The following is a 21,537-nucleotide window of genomic DNA, read 5'->3' as shown; positions in this document are numbered from 1 at the left end:
TATGAAATAAAGAACAAGTTGTAAAAGGGAATAATAAAACCAATTTGAGGTTTCCGGCGACACAAGTTGAGCCCATACATTTATGTATGGGCGTGTGTGGTGACAGCCAACCGTAAACTGTAAATCAGGCTTCGTCTACTTGTTTCATTCATTCACAAAACTTTATATTTTGTCGTTTATATTTATGGATTATTTAATAGCTTTATTTCCTAAATGTTGATATATTATCTTACAAGGAATCGAGGATAAACACTGATTTTCACGAAAATGGTACAATAAACTGCTTAGCAATCCTGGGCGTCCTAGACTTAATATTAAACAATAAGCTAAAATTTATATTAAATATATTACTTATTATAATCTAAATAAAAAAATTAAAAATAATTTTATTTTTTTCTTCAGCATCTGGGAAGTTCTACCAAATATTTAGTCAACAAAACATGAACACAATATTCCCATTCAATATTTGATACACTTCCAAAAAATAGCTTTATTATTCATCATTATAAATACATTAATAAAATTAATTACGTTTTATACTTTTCAGCAAATTTTGTCTTTTCAGCAAAAGATAATATTAAAAAATAAACAAAGCTATAAAAAGATTTAGTTAGTATGATTTAAGTTTCAACCTGCAAGTTTAGCGTAGAAACGATTAGTAAATAAGATGGAAAAATATCTAGTAGAAAAATATATTATAGATCTAATATCGTTAAACTTAAGTAAGTGTAATTATGATTAAAATAAATTAAAGTGACCAACCAGCATATTTGTACTAAGAAAGAAGTATGATTATTTTTTCATTAAATATTGTATACATTAAGTGTATTTTTTTGTGATTCTTGAGGATCAATCAATGTAAAAACAACTAAAATGAGGAAGGATCAGTTGCAATATATTAATTTTGTTGTTGACTGATTCTCAAGAGCCTCAAAAAATAAAATAAATAAATAATAATAATAAATAAATAAATAAATGAATATATATACATAAATAAATAAAGATTATTATTATTTTATATTAATTTATTGTATAGTTGAAGTTTTCGAGGATTGTTTGTAAACTGGCAAGGGGGGGGAGTTACAGCCTTAGTCAGCTGTTACTTCGATGTCAGCTGACTGAGGAGATCAGCTGATCAAATATATAAAGAGTTGTACCGAACCCAATAAAGCCAGAATGCTACAGCAGTTCAAGCGTGTTAGATCTTATTCCTTCTTCTCTTTTTTGACATTTTGCTTTTGTCAATACTTAACTTATATAATCAATCCTCCACCCCAGAGTTTCCTCCACTACCAGTCTCTCTTGCAGAAGCACACGCAACGCTAGAGTGGATCAAAGTACGCACTGCGACCACCCAAGACTTGAAGGAAGGCCGTTTCTGACCTGGAAAGGTTAACGGGGGAAACGGAAGAACTGAACCACTTCATAAAAGGGGTGGACCGGCTAATAAGCCGACTTGAAGTAAAGTCTATCGAAAATCTACTCGATAGTGAAGATGCGGAGGCACTAAAAGCAACGGTCGTATGCAGAGTAAAGAGAAGCATCCTAAATCGGATTCAGGAAGACGAAGAGACCCCTTGGTGAGTTGTCAAGAAAGCGTTCGGAGGAGGACGATGGGCCCCAGAAGAGGACAAATTCATGATGATTAGAGATACAAAGAAACCGAAACATTCTAGTGGGCAGTATGCCGCGGAACTATTGGCACGCTACAACAGAATCTCTGATAAACTAAGTGAGATAATGGAAACAATCCAGGTACAGGGTCGGATGCAACTCCTTTCCACGGTCCTAAGAATTCAATAGGCGAAAGAGCAAGGAAAGAAAGCGGGCGCTCGTTTGTGGAAATTGCTCAAGATCTCATAGACAAGCGTTAGAGACGTGGAGGCTCAAATGGAAGTAGAGGAGCCGGGGTGGACTCGGAGGAATATCATCGGCCAAGAAACATGCCAAACCCCTGGGGATGAAGAGAACAATGAGATGGCAGAAGAGAGAGAGCTGTTAACACAGAAAGTAGAAGGAACCAAGTTAAACCCAGAAACAATGGTCGGCGGGAGGACCGCAAGTGCCATTTTGAGAGGACCCGATATTTTGAATGTGAGGGGCATATTCATCAGTGTTCCTATATGTATCGGCGGAGGGAGCAAAATATGCCTGAACCGATGGAGGTCAATCCACAGAGATTACAGAGCAGGGGTATCTCTCCAAGGACGAACGGATCCATGAGTGTCTGGTAGACACCGGTAGTACTAGTACTATGACGTGTCGAGAATCTGTGGAGAAGTTGTGTAGCGGAGAGAGCACACCGGATTCAGGTATGTCAGGGTAGATTAATTATCCTATGTGGTCCTTGTGAGGTAGAGGGGGAGGCGGAAATAGGGGAAGGGGATATCCTAGGGGCAACCGGGAATACTGTCCATGAGATCCCACTGAAGCAGGACAGGGTGACATACGTAAGGAAAGGAGATACCCACAGGCATTACGTCACCACATCCGGGATGAACACGAAAGTTCAAAACGACAGGGAATCATTATTAATAGTACGTCCCCATACAATACTCCATTGTGGGCGGTTAAAAAGAAGAGTGCGCCAGGTGAAACTACTGAACAGTACAGAGTGGTGATAGGAAGCTGAACAAGAATACCATCGACGAAAAGTATCTGATCACCAGATTAGAAGACATTTTAGACAGGCTGGGCGGGGCGACGCTATTCAGCACACTGGACTTGTAAGCTGGGTATCATCGAATTAAAATGCACCCTAATGAACAACATAAGATGCCATTCACTTTTGAAAGGGGTCACTATGAGTTTACAAGAATGCCGTTTGGTCTCAAAAAACTCCATAACCTTTCAGCACCTGATGGTCCAGTTTCTGAGAGGAAGAGGATTTGACGAACCCATATGTCAGATCTATATGGATTATCTCCTTGTGTTCAGTAAGAAGGAGGTTGAACACGTGCGACACTTGAATAGCGTGTTCCAGAGAATATGACATTTTGGGCTTAAATTTTCGGGAATAGTCCGCGCAGGGGCTGGAAAAAATAAAATTTATGGGTCACACGATTTCTTGGGTGGGAGTTAAACTAGACCCAAATAATGTTGCAGCTACTCAGAAAATGGCGGTACCTAGTGACATAAAAGGAATTCGGAGATTGTTGGGGACTCTAAATTATTACAGGAGGTTTGTTCCAGAAATGGCGGAGTATCTTGTTCCACTCACCAACCTACTCGAAAAAGGCAGGAAGATGATCTTCACCCCGATGATGACAATATGGAGAGGTCATCATGGAGAGGTTGCAGCAAGGGCCGGTACTAACTTTTCCAGATTTTAATCGGAAATTCGTGATAACCACAGATGCGAGTGAGTATGCGCTAGGAGCGGTGCTGTCTCAGGAGGGTGATGGGGGAGAGCGCCCAGTGGCGTACGCCAGCAGGCGCCTTACGGAGACGGAAAGTAGATACAGCGCAATGGAGCGAGAACTCCTGGGAATAGTGTGGGCCGCCGATCTCTTTATGAATGTTCCCACATCAATTCCCTCCAATCCGGCTTTCGACCTGGCTATTCAACACAATCCGCTCTCCTTAAAATAACCCACGACCTCCAAACTGCCATGGAAAAGCAAAACCTAACTATCTTAATCCTCCTTGATTTCTCCAAAGCATTTGACACAGTAGACCACAACATCCTTCTTAACAAACTACGAAATCTTCCTTTATCTAACAATGCTTTGCGTTGGTTTCAATCCTTCCTTTCCGATCGCTCCCAGTACGTATTGGTTTCAGATGAACCACCATCAATGACTCGAACCCTTACCTGTGGGTAAAGAAACCTTAACCTCAAGGTTTATCGCTTTCCCCTTTTCGCCATCTACATCAATGACCTTCCCCTCCTTATCCAACATTCTCAATACCATTTGTACGCTGATGATCTCCAAATTTACCTTTCCTTCCCACCTTCTGACCTATTGGTTGCCACGGAGAAGAGGGCTTGAATCGAATTAGTCACTGGGCACAAGAAAAGAAGCTGAATGCAAAGAAGACTTAGGCAATCGTAATAGGATCCAATCACCTCCTGCAAACTATTCCTCATATTTCAACCTTACTCCTAAACAACAATCAGATACAATTCCATGCATATGTTAAAAACCTTGGTGTCACTATAGATCAAACTCTCTCCTGGAAAAATCACGTTTCCCGGATTTCCCGTCGTACTTTCACCACCCAAAAACGTTTAAATTATCTTCGTCACCTACTTATTTTTGAAACCTGTAGGCTCCTGGTTACTTTCTTAATTTCCCCTACTTTGATTATTGCTGTGTGGTTTACGAGGGTGTCTTTGGGGATCTCGAAGCAAAATTAAAATGGTTAATTAATTGCTTTGTACGATTCATCTTTGGGCTCCCCAGGGACGCATCTGTCACCCGATTTTATGAAGAATTGAAGTGGCTTTACTCATCCTTTCGTCGTAAATATTTAATTGCTTCCTTCCTCCACCAATTTATCCGATCCCGCCGTCCATCGTACATCTCTGATATCCTTCAATTTAAATCCTCAGTGCATTCCCGCAATACCCCCTCACGGCCTTCAGACTTATATGTAAGTGCCCATCGATTTATATTAATTTATTGTATAGTTGAAGTTTCCGAGGATTGTTTGTAAACTGGTGGGGGGGAGGAGTTACAGCCTTAGTCAGCTGTTATTTCGATGTCAGCTGACTAAGGAGATCAGCTGATCGAATGTATATACAAAGATATACCCAATAAAGCCAGTATGCTGCAGCAGTTCAAGCATGTTAGATCTTATTCCTCTTTCGTCAATACTTAACTTATATAATCAACATTATATATATATATATGTAAGTAGATAGAATAATAAATATATATTGGGTGTCTGTTACAAAATATACTTAATAGATTAATTCTTAATAATTCTACTTACACACAAAATAAATGACGTGAAAGGGACTAACCTGACGCACCTGTTTGAACTGCTCTTCGAAACTCCAAGTTTGCTGAGATCCAGAGGAAGATTCGGAGCTGTGTGAAGAGGCGGAACTGTGAACTGCCGGTTGTGTCGTCACCACCGGCGGGAAGGGAGCCGGTGCGGGCTGTATGAACGGGTGCGGGAACGGGAACGGCAGGGTAAAGGTCGGCGGTCCGGCCGCTGCCACCTTGCTTTCATCCCGCTCCTCCAAAAAAAAAACATTTTTTTTTTTTTATTTATTTATTTAATATAATTTACAACTGTACAAAAAAGTAAATATATTGTATGTTTTATATACACTTCAAAATCTTGAGAAGGAACCACCCATTGTGGTGGTACTTCAAGCATTAATATAAATCAAAAGGTCCCGTGTACATTTTCTTTTCTGACGCCTCGGAGGATTATCAGGGATTATGAAGGATGAGAGATTAAGAATTAATGGGTTAGGAGTTTGGAATGAAAAGACGCATGTCTGTTTTGGGTCAAATCTTGACGAATGGGATGTTAATGTCTTACGTGTGTATGTCTTTGTGGATGAGTAAAAAAAAAATAAAATAAAAAATAAGTTCACATGTAATAACATATCTTATCTTTTATTTATTTATTGAAATTTACAACTGTACAAAAAAATTCAACATGTAAATATGAGAAATGTTTCAAACACTTGATAAACTTGGGAAGGAACCACCTGGTAGTGGTACTTTAAGAACTAATTTAAATTAGATAGTCCCGTGGCCATCGGACCATAGTCTCGAAGGATTATTGGGGACTGTTAAGGGTTGGAGATTAAGAACTAATAGCTTAAGTTTAAAATGAAAATACGTATATCTATTTCGGTCCAAATCTGCAACAGAAGGGATGTTAAGGTCTTTGTGGGTGTATTTATTTGTAAGGATTTGATACGGTGGAAATTTGATGGTTTGATAAAGAACCAGAGCTCAATCCTGTATGTCGAAATTGGTCTGATTATCATAGTATATAATAATTTTTTGTAGTGAATTGTAAGTTTAGAGTGTTTGTCAAGTAGATGTTATAATAATCGAAATATACGAGCAGTTTTTTGTCGTTTCAGTCTTGTATGGGGATTCCAAGTAAGTCTATTGTCAAGTTGGAGTCCTAAGTTGCAAATCTGTTCAACAGGCATTAATGGAATATTTAAAAAGGATACTAAGGACAGGAGAGTAGAGGTTTACAACGGAGAGTAAAGGTGATCTGATGGGATTTATTAGCATTTATTTTGGTTCTTCAGTATTAACTTTATTCTTCAATGGATGTTATGAGTGACTGTAGAGTTTGTGATGCAATAGTAGGGTATCTTATCTTCAAGTTTAATATTCATGATAATGGAAACTTCATGGCAACGCTGGTGAAACCTGTTGAAAAATTAGGACAAACAATAGATGTGGACAGGTCGAAGAGCTCTGACAGGCATAGAATACATAAAGAAGCACGAATGACGTAGCATTCAGTCATCAGTCCTCTGAAAAGGAAAGTATCGAGATATATGCTCTTTAATAAAAACAGTAGTGACTACGAACTGGAGAGTTAATGAAGTATCAGGAATCAGCCATTAATTCTGTGAACTAGATATGTTGATTGATAGTGATTAGAAATGTCTGATATGGTAGATATTGTTGAAGTGTTGTTGTTGATGAAGTGTAAATTAGTGTTGATGGAGTAGCATAAAAGTGAGCTAAGATTGCGATATGGGCTATCAAAGTTGTTCCCCTCACTATACTGGCGAGAGGCTCAACTTCTTCCTCAGACAACTTTAATAAAATTAATTTTATTTATTACGAGTTGGAGTCTCGCGTCCTCATTCTGAGAAAAGAAAAAGTGTATTCTGTCTTTTGGTATTTTTTCAGGTTATATAATAAAATATTTTCTACATCTTCATAGTTTTGATGACATTGACTTGATTCCGGTCTAGATGTTATTTATATTAGATACCAATAAAGTTTAAGTCATGAACTATACTTCTACAATTCCTATCTATTTCCATTTTAACTCTTTCTTTTATTATAGCAATAAAAAATAACTTCCAAAAATTTTTGTGTGGTTTATTTACCATTTTAGCCAACTTAAACATGGTGGTCCATATTTTATGTATATATGTAATATTCCGTACTTTTCGATTAGTGTTAAATATTCTTTAAACTAAACCTATACGAAAGTATCTGACCAATTGTAACCTGCTTGTTCAGTGTTTGGTTTTTGTTAATATTATAATATTAACAAAATGGTAGTCCATGTAAGTACCTCCCAAGGAATAATTTGCATCTAATTGAAGCGGCTGAATGAAGAAATAGAAAAATTGGTTTGGTGAACGGAATGTTTTTTTACTCTCTTCACAAATAATTGTTGGCATATAGAGCCCTGTGACAAACCTGAACCTGCTATACTATATTTGTTTATTTATTTTTTGTTTTTTTTAGCGCTAGGTTTCTTATCCAGTCTAACAACTTTACACACCCATTCCAGTCACAATGATGCTATTACATTAATTATACTTACTGGGTGTAAGTCACGCGATTCCGCATTTTCAAGCCTCTTCAATTTTCGTTTGGATCAAACAAATATTTTACGTAATCTTTATTTTCAAAAATTGAAAACATTTTTAATCACTTAATAACTCGAGGAATTACAACTGTCTCGTAAATTCTTAAAGATTCCTGATAGCCACGAAAATCTTTGCTGCAGGGAAATACCATCATTTTCTTCCTATATTCGCGAATTTCATTTCTTTTTAGGTATTACACATCTTAAATTGTAGAAATCTGTATGGGTAGTGTTTTGGTTCCTGTCCTTTAAGTACTTTAAGTACTCTTTACCGCAGATATTCCTCTTCATCCCGAAACCTTCGTGGAATAGGTGTTAAAAAATAAATTTTCTTTGAATGAATTAATAAAGGATTACATCAAAAGACGATAAATGAAGTTTACACTCCTAGTTTCCGACAGTTAAAGGAGCAGTGACCTATAACTTGGGAAACCCAACCTCAACCGGAAGACTGAAGCACAGGGCCGGCTGTAGCTCAATGGTTAAGACACAGTCTTGCGAATTTGATGTCTACTGGCGGTGCCGATTCGAATCCGGTCTGGGGCATTGACTTTTTTCATTGAGTGGCGGTCCCACGAAATGAAAAACTTTGACCCCCAACCATGGTTAGGCAGTATAGGACTCCAACGGGAGTCTTGGTCGGAAAAAAAAAAAAAAATACTGTAGCCCAAGCTGCTGCAGAAAATCCTGTTATAAATTCTGTAGTTATCAATTCTATTATTGACTTTTCACTTTCAAATTAAATTGTTTTGTTTTCGCATTAGAGGGAAATTTTTTGTTTTGTTAAGTCTACGAATGTTGTTATTAACTTTACTTTTCTGTCTTATCAAGAATTATTATTTTTACCTATTTATTTTATCATAATTTTTTTTGCGAGACTATACCTCCCCCTTCCCATAATCAACTGTTAAAAAAATGTAACTGTTATACCAACCATGTAAGGCCCACAAGGCCGATGTGGTATTAAATTAAAAAAATTCTTTAAATCGTCACGTTTGTCGTTTGAAATACTTAGTCTGACATTAAATTTATAAATAACAATAAACAATAATATAAAATTCGCGTATTATAATAAAAAACAAAGCAAATAAAATGTTTGATTAATCAACAGTGCTGATTACAATAATACAGTTTTTTTAATTTTTTTATAAATTTGTATTTTGTGTCGTTGAATATAAGTTTCCATCATAAAATAAATTCCAACTATGATCTTACGTAAATAAGACTGATTCATTTCAATGGCGCAAGTCGGAATGATTCATTATGCCAATACAAAGATTGCGACTTTACTGATTAAATAAACGAGCAACGAGAAAATATTACACGAAACAATTCCAAGAAATTGGTCGATAAATAAAAGAAAACCACCAACTTTAACTCTTTTTAGTAATATAAATAAATAATATTGCATTACTTTATGGGGCTTATTGAAAAAAAAAAAATCGTTATATTTGTATTACGATTTATCAAGATTGTACAGAAGACAAATTATATACAACAAGACAGTTCGCAAGAAGAGATATACACGACTATATGAAGGAATTCGTCCAAAAATACGTTGGAGTAAGCGAACCTCGTGATGTAAACAAGAAAGGCCATGTACGCAAAAAAAGTTTCGCTTACGTTGTACAACACAACTTGCCAAGCAAAGTCTTTAGCTTATGGGACCAACCAGACAAAACATTACAACGAAAAATACCTCCGGAATGAGTAAGCAATCGTCACCGTTTGCTATTTTATCATTCGCTTTCGCGGGTTTGCCAATTTCCAATCACGTTTCGAGGCAGCTGCCAAAATTAACACCGTGATAAGTTTGTAGACTGTAAGGGATCAAAAGTTAAGGGAACAAAGTTAAGCATAATTAGGTTGCTTTTTTTAGGTCATTTCATGGCTCGATTATAAATTATAATAATAAAATAAAAATTAAGTTCTTTGAGAAGATTGGTTAACATTAAAACTTGTATTAATTTTTTTTTCTATTTGTTTAATTATGAAGGGTGCATTATAAAAAAAAATAAAATAACACATATAAAGGATAAATCTAAAATAAACTATTCAAAAATGTCATTATCTAAATTAAAATATCTTTCAATTTTGTTTCGTTGTCATTATTTCTACATACCTGTACAGTACAAAAATAAGATATATATACAAATATTTTTTTTTTTAATTTACGCATTAGAGGGGGGCTCTATTACCCACTGTCATTCAAAAATTTAGGGTAAATTTTCTGATTTATAAAAACTCCAAGATGATACTTTTAATGTAATCTATATTTTTTTCTGGAATTCCTGTTTTTATTTGGCAATTATTAATATTTATTACTAGATGGATCACAACAATAGTACAAAATCATTTATTTAAATAAAGTTTAGGTATTTCAATTGATAATTATCCTACAAATTTGAGCACACAAATGGTAAACTAGAACAATTATTTTTTATATTAATATTTATATTTTATTGAGATATAATATTAAAACGCGCCAAACTTAAAAGCATTAGTATTAGACCTATACATTTTCAATCACGCCTTTTATAAATAGGAAACATAAAAAAATAAAATAGAAGAAGAAAAATAAATAATTGGAGTAATAAAGTGAATAATAATAATAGAAATAAAACAAAAAGATATATTTTTATAATTAGATAAAATGGCGTATACTGAAATATATAAAAACGTTTATACGGGCTCAAGAAGTTTTAACTGCGTGCGAAATGCCCAAGGCTGTAACGATGATTTAGTATAGGTGAGTGAGGAGATGCGGCACCTATTAAAGTAAAGGATGCTAGTAAATACTGCACTAATAGATCCTTTTAAATAATTGGGTCCTGAAATAAATACAGATAAAATAAAATATATCCTTAACAGTGGACACTATAATGTCTTCGTTTAAGCCGAATCTTATAGGTAACCCAACCCGGTGAAGTTGGCAATGCTCATCCAAACTCTTGAGTTAGTTGCTCCTTCTCAACTGGTTAAGTTGTAAAGTTAAATATAACAAAGATTTTAATAAACCAATAATTATTAATCATTATTTGATTGTCGTTTTATTGCAACATGCATACAGATGATCAGGGAGATTAGGATTCAAGACTGCTTGCCCTCGGGTCATAATAAATCGTCTATTCTGCAATTAATCTAACCATCTAAAACGCAGGGAACGTTTCTATTTTTGTCACATTCCATGTCCTGAAAGTCTGAACAGTATAAATGACTACTTACCTTTACATTATATTTTTATTTTTTCATTGCAATAAATAATTATATACTATCATCAAGATGCTTGAATCTTACTTATCCCCCCCCCCAATTGGAACAAACCGATGTTCTAACACCATAATCCTTAACCTTTTTTTTATTTTATTATATTTATCCAATACTAGTTTCTAAACAGTTTTTTTTTTTTTTTTTTATCACCTCTCTAGTTATATCTGACCAACAGGGGGCTTATCGTATACGTAACCAAATCTATTGTGAACATTATGGAAGAATCCAGTTTACATTTCATGGAGACAGAACGAAATAAAAATCAACCTACACAGCCGTCATCAAACCGGCGCCGCTGCGTTTTCGAGGTTGCTAAGACGATGCATGGAAACAAAGAGGAATAAATAAATATTATGTCATATTGCTGAACCAATTAATTTTTTATTATTATTATTGATATTATGTAATGGTCTTCGCATGCATGAAATTTGTTTAAAATATTTTTTTAATTAAAAAAATCTTTTCTTTTTCCTATAAAATTTTCGCTTACCTCTCATCCAGAGCATAATATCCTTAAAACTACTTACACCATAGCACATTATTTAAATTAGAATTAATTTCCTAAAATATGAGATATAATAGAGGTACTTACGTTTAATAGTTCTTGAGATAATTTTTTTCAAAAACGTAAACATTTTTTTTTTAATGACGAAAAATAAATATTTCTTTAATATATTTTAGCGAATATCATAGAAAATTTTCCTCCTACGATTAAAGTTATCAACTACCTTGTTTATTGTAGGAAGATAGTCCGGTTGGCAGTCAATAAAGGTACTAAAATAGTAGAAGAAAACTTTTTATTGTAAACAACGTTTCGTACCACTTTGCAGGACCTTGTTAGGGCTGTCAGATTGAAACAAAGATAACTAGATTTATTAACTACCATTATAGTGCATTAAACTAGCTTTAATTTGAGTCATAATAGGATTATGTACGTCTAATAATTCCTAATATACCGTTTTTCTATAAACCAAAATATTTTTTCCAAACAGATATTGCTATATACGTAATATAGGATTACATCCGAAAAAGGTTCATGAAATTCCGCTCCCAGTTACCTACAGTCAAAGGAGCAGTGACCTATAACTTGGGAAACCCAACCACAACCTGAAGACTGAAGTGAAGCCCAGGCCAAAACCAGGACATCCTGTCATAAATTCTGTAGTTATAAATTCTATTATTGACTTCACTTCTATTTTATATATATTCTGTTTGTCCTTTTTTTTCAAATTAACTTGTTTTTTTTTTCCCATTAGGGGAAAATTTTTGTTTTGTTAAGTCTACGAACGTTGTTATTAACTTTACTTTCCTCTCTTGTCAAGAATTATTATTTTTATCCATTTATTTTAACATAATTTTTTTTACGAGACTATACCTCCCCCCACCCAAAATAAACTGTAAAAAAAATGTAACTGTCATACCAACCATGTAAGGCTCACCAGGCCGATCTGGTATTAAATAAAAAAAAAATGCTTTAAATCGTCCCGTTTGTCCTTTGAAATACTTGTAAATAACAATAAACAACAAATTCGGGTATTATAATAAAAAAATAACCAATAAAATGTTTAATTAATAAACAGTGCTGATTACAATAATACAGTTTTTTTAATTTTTTTATAAATTTGTATTTTTGATTTGTCGTTGAATATAAGATTCCATCATAAGGTAAATTTCAAATATTATAATATGTCACTATAAAAATTTTTTTATCTTAATTTCTTTTATTTTTTTCATCTTTTTCTTAAATTCAATTTTTTTGCATTGGAAGTGAATTATTTATTTTGTTAAATCTATAAATGTCATTGTTTTTGTTTTTACTTTACTCTTATCTAAATTTTTTGTTTTATTTATAACATTATATATACTTAGGGGTCTCTTTTGTATGAGAGTATACCCTTCATAATCAATTCAAAAAATAAATAAAAATGTACCTCTTACATTAACAACACGTATAATAATTAGAGTAATCAAAAATTGGAGTGAAATGACCTGATTTATATTTATTGGCCTCTTTGAAACGATTTCTGTTTATTGATTCCCCGAGTCAAATGTATCTTGAGATATCGGGACATAATGAAGGCAGTTGGATGGATATCTTGGATATATCTTGGAGCTTTCATGAATCTAGTAGCCTTAATGAAGAGGGACGGAGCGGATATCATGGCTGAGCATCGCTCTTGCTGAGTAGCAATTGAAAGTGAAGAGAGGGAGAAAGAGGGATTCCTGACAATCGACATGGACTCTTTAATTTCACGGTGGTGAAGCCCGACAGTGCCGCCTGGGAAAGACGCTTTTATTATCTGTTTTAGAGGCTGGCTACAGATTGGATCCTGGTTAAGTATAGTGTACCAACTGCTGTTCTCGGAACCGCCGTCTTTCTTCAGGCCCCCACCTAGCCTAATATAATTAGCAATATTTTTATAAATACATAATCCCAGGCTAAGAAAAGAAATCTGACCAACGATTATAACATTTATTTATAACATTATAATTATAACATTCAGCTGGGTCGGCTCGTCTAAAAAAGAGAACTCCGCACTTCTCCCTTTTACAAAAAAGATTATCCCTCAATTTGGCAAGCAGCTCGTTAACCTTCGAGTTTTATGTCTAGTAATTGTTGTATTTGATGAATAAAGAAAAAATAAATTGTTCCCGGCGTAGAATGAATAATTATAATAAATAGATTAATAGACCGAGTAGTCCGTAAGATACACAATATAATTTTATCAAAGAGATGGAAGATTACAATCAATAAATCTTGAGTCTTCAAAGGACTCGCCAACCGACGTTTCACCAATCCAGTTATCACAGTCCAAGAGCCCCCTCTGTGGGCTGAAGTGCTGGGTGAGAAGTAATTTCACTCCAGTATTTTATTACTATAACGAAAACTATACGCAGTTAAATTAATTGCTAAATTTAATGACCCAACCATATTTGGGGAGGAACAAAAAATGGCGGCTTACAAAAATTATATCTCGGGAACTATTGGACGTAAAGATGCCAATTAGCACTCAAATTAAAGCTAATTGAATTTACTACAATGAAGTTTATGATTATCATTTTCGTACGAAATTTATCAAAATATATTCACTTCTCTATGTTAGGAAAAAGTTATTGGTTCATGAGAAACAATATCTCGACTATATCACGTATATAGCTAATAGACGTACAGATGTCTGTTAGCACTCAAATTAAAGCTAGCGCTCAAATTGAATGTACTACAAAGTAGTGTATTATTAGGGGTAGTAGGTTTCAATTGCCAAAATATTTATTCCTCGAGGTCCGGAAAAAACGTGAGGTTTATGAAAAAAATAATATCTCAGAAATTAATAGACGTATAGATGCCCATTAGGACTCGAATTAAAAGTAATTGAATGTACTATAAATAGCTAAATTGTATTACCATTAATTTGTGGTTATGTAAATAAATTATCTCCTTTGGTTAACAACTGGTCACTGAATTATAGTTTTCTTATTATTTTGTACCATTCCTAACCGCCACACGTCTTAAAATACTGTTTGTAGGAAATTGCACGTCGATTTCGACTATAACAGCTCTTACAAGACAAACAGCCTAAACTTCCAATTCATTACATAAGACTGATCTACATGACTGTAATAAGGCCAATCTGGACATACGGAGTTGAGCTTTGGGGCTCCACTAAACCTTTTAATTCCTCTCGTATCCAATCAATTCAATCCAAATACCTTCGTAAAATCCTCAATGCTCCTTACTTTGTCACAAAAATAATCATACATATAGACCTGAATGTTCCATACGTACCCGATCTAGCCCGAACCAGATATCATTCCTTCCATCATAAACTCCCTAACCACCTAAACCCACTAGTTTCTAACCTTGCTTCCTCTTCCATTCCTGACAATCCTGAAAAGAAGATGGCAACGAGACCTGCTAATGTAAAACGTCATTAGAGTGCTACCAATGGGTAGTTACTCTACACGCCTGTATCAAATTTACTAAATGTATTATAATGCATAGTTGTAAATAGCAATAAATAAAAAAAAAAAAAAATCTGTTTTTAGCATCGAATTCGAAAAATATGTTTTAGGGCAAAAAATATATATGTATTCTCTTCCCTCCTATCCTGTATCTTCTACCTCCCTTCCCTCCCCTCTCATTCCATTTTCTAAGTTCACTCAATAGCAGATTTTCCCCATTGAGGGTCACTTAAATAACAATAATAATAGCTTTAATTTCATTCTTTATAGAACTAAAAGCCGCTCCCTTAGAAGGCATGAGTCTGGTCTATAAAAAATGTCAACTTTAAAAATTTAAAAAAATTGTTTACAATAATTTAAAATGAATTAATAATTTACCTATAATTAAATAAAATATTTTTTATGCTCTATTTGGATACTTGGCTATAAATGATAATTTAAAATAAATTCTTTATTACTATACCCCATTGGTCCCTATTCCTGGCCACCGCAGCCCGACTCTCTCCTACTCTTTGAACTATCACATCCCGCCATCTTGTACTTCCTTCCTTTCCTCTTCTTGTGTTCCCTTGGTATACACTCTGTTGTAATTTTTTTGATACCTATCATACTTCTTAAAAATGGCGTTTGTGTCCTCGCTTTTTTTCATAATTATTTTCTGTTGCTGACGATGTCTGATATCGATATTAAATTACCGAGTACACACATGTTTTTAGGGTCATTTCCCACTATATAAATGCAGCATGGGCCAAAGAGTGTGAAATTTAACATTAACTAATAATTAAAGTTAATTGATGAGAAAGAAACTTTACTAAACTATTATCTAATATCGATTTTTTTTTTTAAACTTGATAGTTTATCAAATTTGTTTACAATACTATTTATTACTATTTTCATTTATTTCAGTTGGATATTGTTTCTATTGTTTGTGAGCCTAGCCACTTCATATGGATATTACTTACAATAACTTGACGTATTACCCTCTTAGCCAGTATTGCCAAGGACTGCGCCTTTTGTAATAGAATCATAAGCTACAATAATGAGACATATATTTACCATGCAATCTCAAAATATTGCAACAGCCCCTTTCTCTTGGCTTCGCCCATGACCGAGCATACAGGAAAGGCATCATAACACTGACAGCTGTGAAGAAAAACCCTTCCATTCATGATCCTGAGGCTCTCGTCATACTTTTTTTTTTATTTTAAGTCCTCAACACTTCCCTGATAAGGATATTTTCATGTGAATGCAAGTCTCTGGATACACAAGTACCGATGTTGAGAGTGTTAGAGTACATATTAAACAAGTCTGAATCCAATGCAATATGCACTTTTACCCAAAAATAGCTCTTTAACTATATAAATAACACTATATTAATAATATTAATATTAATAATAATACTATCCGTCGTGAGCCCTATATTTTCACACAATATTCTTCTCGTACAAATAATACATCCCTCTTACACACAATTGGAGCAGATCTAACACCTCTAAAATCACAAGTATACCCTATGCACTTACAAAACTATTAGCTTTTAATTTGACGTAGAAAGAACATAAGCAAGGAAACTATTAGTCCTATTTTTTGAGAGCGCGACTGAAAATCCAAAATTTTCAGAGAATTCCTAGACATTTTTTTATTAGTTACTATGCACGTATTCAATTAAATTAATTGTTATCATTATTTTTATTATTCCTGTATTTATTTATCATTAGTATAGTACGATTGATTACAATAATAATACCTTTTCCCCAGAATTGTAATGTTTAACAATTATAATTTTTTTTTATACCTTGATTTAAGCTATCTTAATTATAGATATAGCCAAGATAATTCTTTAGCTATAAGCTCCTTGTGCACACTAACTTATTATTAACTAAGTGTTAATTTTGCTTTCAAGAGATACGCGATAGTCGATATTTTGTGATGGTTTTTAATGTAAATATCAAACTTTCACATAATTAATCCCGTCGTAACGCTTGTTACCTTGTCATTCACTAAAGAATGTAAAATCGTGGAGTGGTACACCAACGGATTATTGCAAAATTCATACATTATAAAAAAAGGGTAATATTAAATTTTGGAATACGATAATTCAAGCTACAACGCTGACCATGGTAAGCGCAACCAAGCGTTAATTGATAAAAATATCTGCGTTAATCATCCCCAGTTCTGTTTAAAAAAATTAATTAATTTATTTATTAACGCGTTTTATATTTTGAAGTAACTATTACTGACTCATATTAATATTAATAATTGCAATAAAAGTTCCCAGCTCTGTATTTGTTGGGTTTATTACTTTTTTCAACATTTACATAGTAAAAACCAGGATTGAAAAAAATTTAGTGTTATTTGCGACTTAAACATATGTTAAAAGACTACTAAAATAAAAAATGAAATGTCCGTAAAGTGAAATGTACAACTGTCGCTCCCTATATATTTGTAAATAAATGGGGGGGTGGTGATTTTTATATACAGATCAAGAATCAAATATCACATAGAACATTGTGCGGACCGCTTACCCAAAAGCCGGACGGTTTCTATCCTTTATTACAAAGTTACAACGACAATCTCTTCTTAACGGTAAACACTAACTGGTGCTAACTGACATTTAACAGCTGTGAAATTGGAAGCGTTTATTCCTAGGTCTTCCTCCACTGACATTTTAATCTCGCCCTCAGCTCTTCACTATTTGGCGCCCAGGTCGTGGTTGATATATTTAATACAGGTATATATTTAATACGCAAACCCTTATTTTTTACACATTTGCTTGCTCATTGCGTAAGTGTGACTTGTTTCGGCAAATGTAGTACTACTTTTTTTATCGTAATCAGAAATAAAGACTGCTATATCCTTCTAGTTTGGTTCGTATATGATATTTTCAATACAATAACATATAGAATAAAACATCATTTCAAATAAACATACCGCAAACCGTAATAAGGAAACTTCTCTGCTATTGTCACTAAGACCATTGATTTTCCTATAATGGATATTTATATATTTCCTATAAAAGTAACTTAAATTTTACCAGAAGCTTCAAGGAAGGTCATCCTTCATACAACTTATTGGTTAGAGACTAGAACACCAGGAACGAACATTGAGAATTTTGGATTGTGGATTCAAAAAGAAATTAAACTGTTTTCTGACTTTCCATATGTCTTAATAGACCTCAGTCTGTGTATAAAATCACATAAACGATTTTTTTTTATTAACTGGAAGTAAAGATAAGTTTGATACACATTGATGAACAATTTGGACGAGTTTGAGGAGAATTTTTTTGGTTTCAGTCTGGTATGAGAAATGTTCCTTAGTTACTTTTCTAGTAGCAGTCCTGCAAAGCGGGTTTGTTCAACAGGAGTAAAGGTTACTACAAGATGTCAGTTCACAAAGAATATCAAAGGCGATTTTTTGTTATTTGGATTTATTTAAATATGGTGATTATGATAATGCCACTGATATAATTTACGACGCAGTAAAAGATCTTATATCACACGTGTTATCAACCTCAAAAAAAAAAAAAAAAAAAAAAAAAATTACATTCCTCCATGCATTTAGTTATTCATGCATATTCTTAAAAATTATATTTATATATTTTTACTATAAGAAGGTAGGTATATATATATATATAGATATTATTCGCTATATGAAAACAACTAAGGGCCAACCATCCCTTAATTTACAATACTGAAGGTTGATATTAAAATGTGACTGATTCATATAAATAATGAATATTCCACATAATTGTGTTATTATGAAAAGTTAGAAAAAATATATAATTTTTACCTGCTTGATTATGTTTACGGTCTGGTCTGCGATTCCATTATCAACAGCGGGGCGACCAGCTTCCCTGCTGTCTTCTTCTGTTTCACTGAGTTCTGCTGTACTCTGAAACACGTAAAAAAAAAAAAAAAATAAATAATGGTTTTAAGTATAAAAGAATAATTATTACGATGTAAATTTCTTTCCTTAAAGAGATAAAATACATTCTACTCCTAGATGGCGATTATTCACATGAAGTGAACAAACTTTGTTAATTTTTTTTTTTTTATTTATTTATTTATTGATATTTACAACTGTATAAAAAAATACAACAAGTAAATTTGATCATAATGACAATGATATGATACAGGATGTAGAGAAAGTACCCAGTAGTAGAACTCTAAAAACAGTTTACAATATAAGGTCACGAGGCCATCTTCTTTTCAGGCGCCTCGGAGGATTGCCAGGAATGGAAGATGAAGCAATGTTAGAAACTAGTGGGTTTGGGTGGTTAGAGAGTTTATTATGGAAGGAATAATATCGGGTTCGGGCTAGATCGGTTACATAAGGAACATTTAGGTCTTTGTTAATTTAAAGCAAAATTCCGAAGATATTCTTAGCTCCTTGTTAAAAGTATATTGCTCTTCAAACGATGAAAATGGTGTTTTAAATGGAATCAGTGGATACAAAAAAATAGTTGGCAATGAATTAATTTATTATTCTTTCATTGATTAATTTTCTTTATTTCTCTCATACATATTAATTTTTTAGACACCGAGAGTACTTTTACCCTTAACCACTTACAGAAACCTATTTCATTCAAACCTTAAAACATTTTAACTATTGAAATATGTCAAGGAAAACATTACGCCTTTTCTTTGTTTTACAAGAAACCGTAAAATTTTAATTGAAGATTTAGCGTTGATTAAATTTCTATTCACTTCAAGTATTGTTTACGAACTGAAATTGAAGCCACTCAACTGACAGTTTGTTAACGGAAATAGAAACTTCTTTACGTTAAAAATTTAACGGATACCTGTAAAAATTTTGTAAATGTAAATTGAGGACAAAAAAATATGTTCTTCAAATCAGTTTAAAAGAATCCATTCTTGGTTAAATAAAACCATACGATCAATACATTATCAATCAAAAGCTATGTTCTCTTTAATAACTTACCACCAATTATAAATAATGCAATAGTTAAACTTAATTTAGTGAAAATGTATGTACACACAGATGGAAATAGATCTGAGACGGGACGATGGTTATTTAACCACAATAAGACTTACTTATTTACATGGATATAATGAACCAACTTTAATTGACTAACTGACAAAGGGCCGTTTGTAGTTGGGGAAGTTAAAGCGTAGGTCTTCGCAAACATGAAACTGTTGTGGCGCCGGTTCGAACCCTGCCTGGTGGTCGATTTCTTTTTCTGAGGCGGTCCCAGGAAACGAAAACTGGGCCCCCCACAACGGTTAGAATAGATAACCTCGTAGATAACGCCCTAAGAAAGGACCAGGAAGGCTTCAAAAAGAAAAAAACACACTAACTAACAAAAGGAGTTACGTTTTAATTTACTTATCCTTGTTAATTTGTTTTTTATTTTTAATAAATGTTTATTTTCACATATGAAGCTTTTATGACTGAACGCTTAAAAGCGAGGGCCCGAAAGTTCCCGGTTTCAAACGATTTAGGTTCGATTCCTCTATGGTTTAGTTTATTTTCTGGCGTGATATTTTTGTGTTAAAAACAATTCTCCTTTAGCCAAATTGGTATCGAAATTTTTAAAAAAGTCTATTTTAGCAACAATTTGTTAAATATTGGCTTAAAATAAATCTTTTCTCAGATTAAAAAAAGTTTTGATGAAGCAGATCAATCTTACTTAATTTTTTTATACAATGCAGCTATTCTATACTGTAATTTTAATTGATTTTATATACATATAACTGTAATAATAAACAAATTTTATTTTTACTAAAAATTATTTCTACGTTATCTATATTTGAACCAATTACCCTAATTACTCTCTAAATTATTCAGAGTAATATTTAACGAAAGTTTCTAATTATAAACGGGATATTATTGGGGCATTAAGAAATTGGAAAGTACGTAGCTATTCTATAATTGGAACGGAATGTATAGATTAATAATAAACATTTCTGTTAGTGGAATGGTGGATATATATATATATGTATACACTATTAACTATCAGCCCTGTAAAAAAAAATTGTTTAATAATATATTTTATTCATTTCTATTGGTATTTGAGTGTTTATATTTCGTACAAAAATTTCGGCCAGCGAAGATAGAGTGATGCCTGTTTGTTTGTCGGTCTACGCCGGTGGTCCAACTGTTTACTGTACTCCGAAAGGTGGCTGGCAAGAACCAGTAAACATTCAACCTTAATCGTTCATGCCTCGCCCGTGAAAATTCGTTACAAACTATCACCAAGTTGTGATATAACTATCATTAATGATATAAAAAATTAGTTAAAATAAAAAAAAAATAGTTTAACGTATATACAAGAATTTTCTTATTTCTTAATTTAAAAATTTCCGTACAGTGTACGCCATATACAGTGTAGATGTACACTGATCTAAGAGACAGTTAAAATTAACTTTTTTAATTTTACGAAAACTATCACAGTGAAGATGATATTGTGAATTACTTTAACAGTATAAAGAGCTGTTTTGTCTTTTAAAATGTAATTTTATGCTGTTTTAACAAAAAAAAAAAAAAAAACGATTTTTTTTTTTACTACTGAATTAAAAATTTAAAAAAATGATAAATGGGATCTCTAATGATTTCTTTTTTATCTCCTATTTCTTTTCTTTTTTTAAATAATTTATTTATTGATATTTACAACTGTATACATATATACTCATCAAGTAAATTTGCTGTAAGTGATATTATGACATTTGATTAATATTTAATTAATTTGCAGTCTTGACAAACTTTTATTCTTCTGATCTCTCTACAATATCTCTATCCCATTAG

The 21,537-nt window shown here is 33.1% G+C and overlaps 1 protein-coding gene across 1 annotated transcript in view; it reads right to left on the bottom strand.

The window, feature by feature from the left end:
• LOC106683527 (protein dead ringer) overlaps positions 1-21,537 on the bottom strand; it is a gene marked incomplete in the record, with an annotated part of 267,292 nt that overhangs the window by 201,217 nt on the left and 44,538 nt on the right. Inside the window, 2 exon segments of the mRNA XM_067052184.1 lie at positions 4,970-5,188; positions 18,562-18,663. Coding sequence (XP_066908285.1) covers positions 4,970-5,188; positions 18,562-18,663 — 321 coding nt within the window.

The sequence above is a fragment of the Halyomorpha halys genome, unplaced genomic scaffold (assembly GCF_000696795.3).
Source record: "Halyomorpha halys isolate HHAL.00 unplaced genomic scaffold, Hhal_1.1 Scaffold27.1, whole genome shotgun sequence".
Classification (NCBI taxonomy): Eukaryota; Metazoa; Arthropoda; class Insecta; order Hemiptera; family Pentatomidae; genus Halyomorpha; species Halyomorpha halys.
Note: the sequence above shows the minus strand (reverse complement) of the source record. Positions and strands in the feature narration are given on the sequence as shown.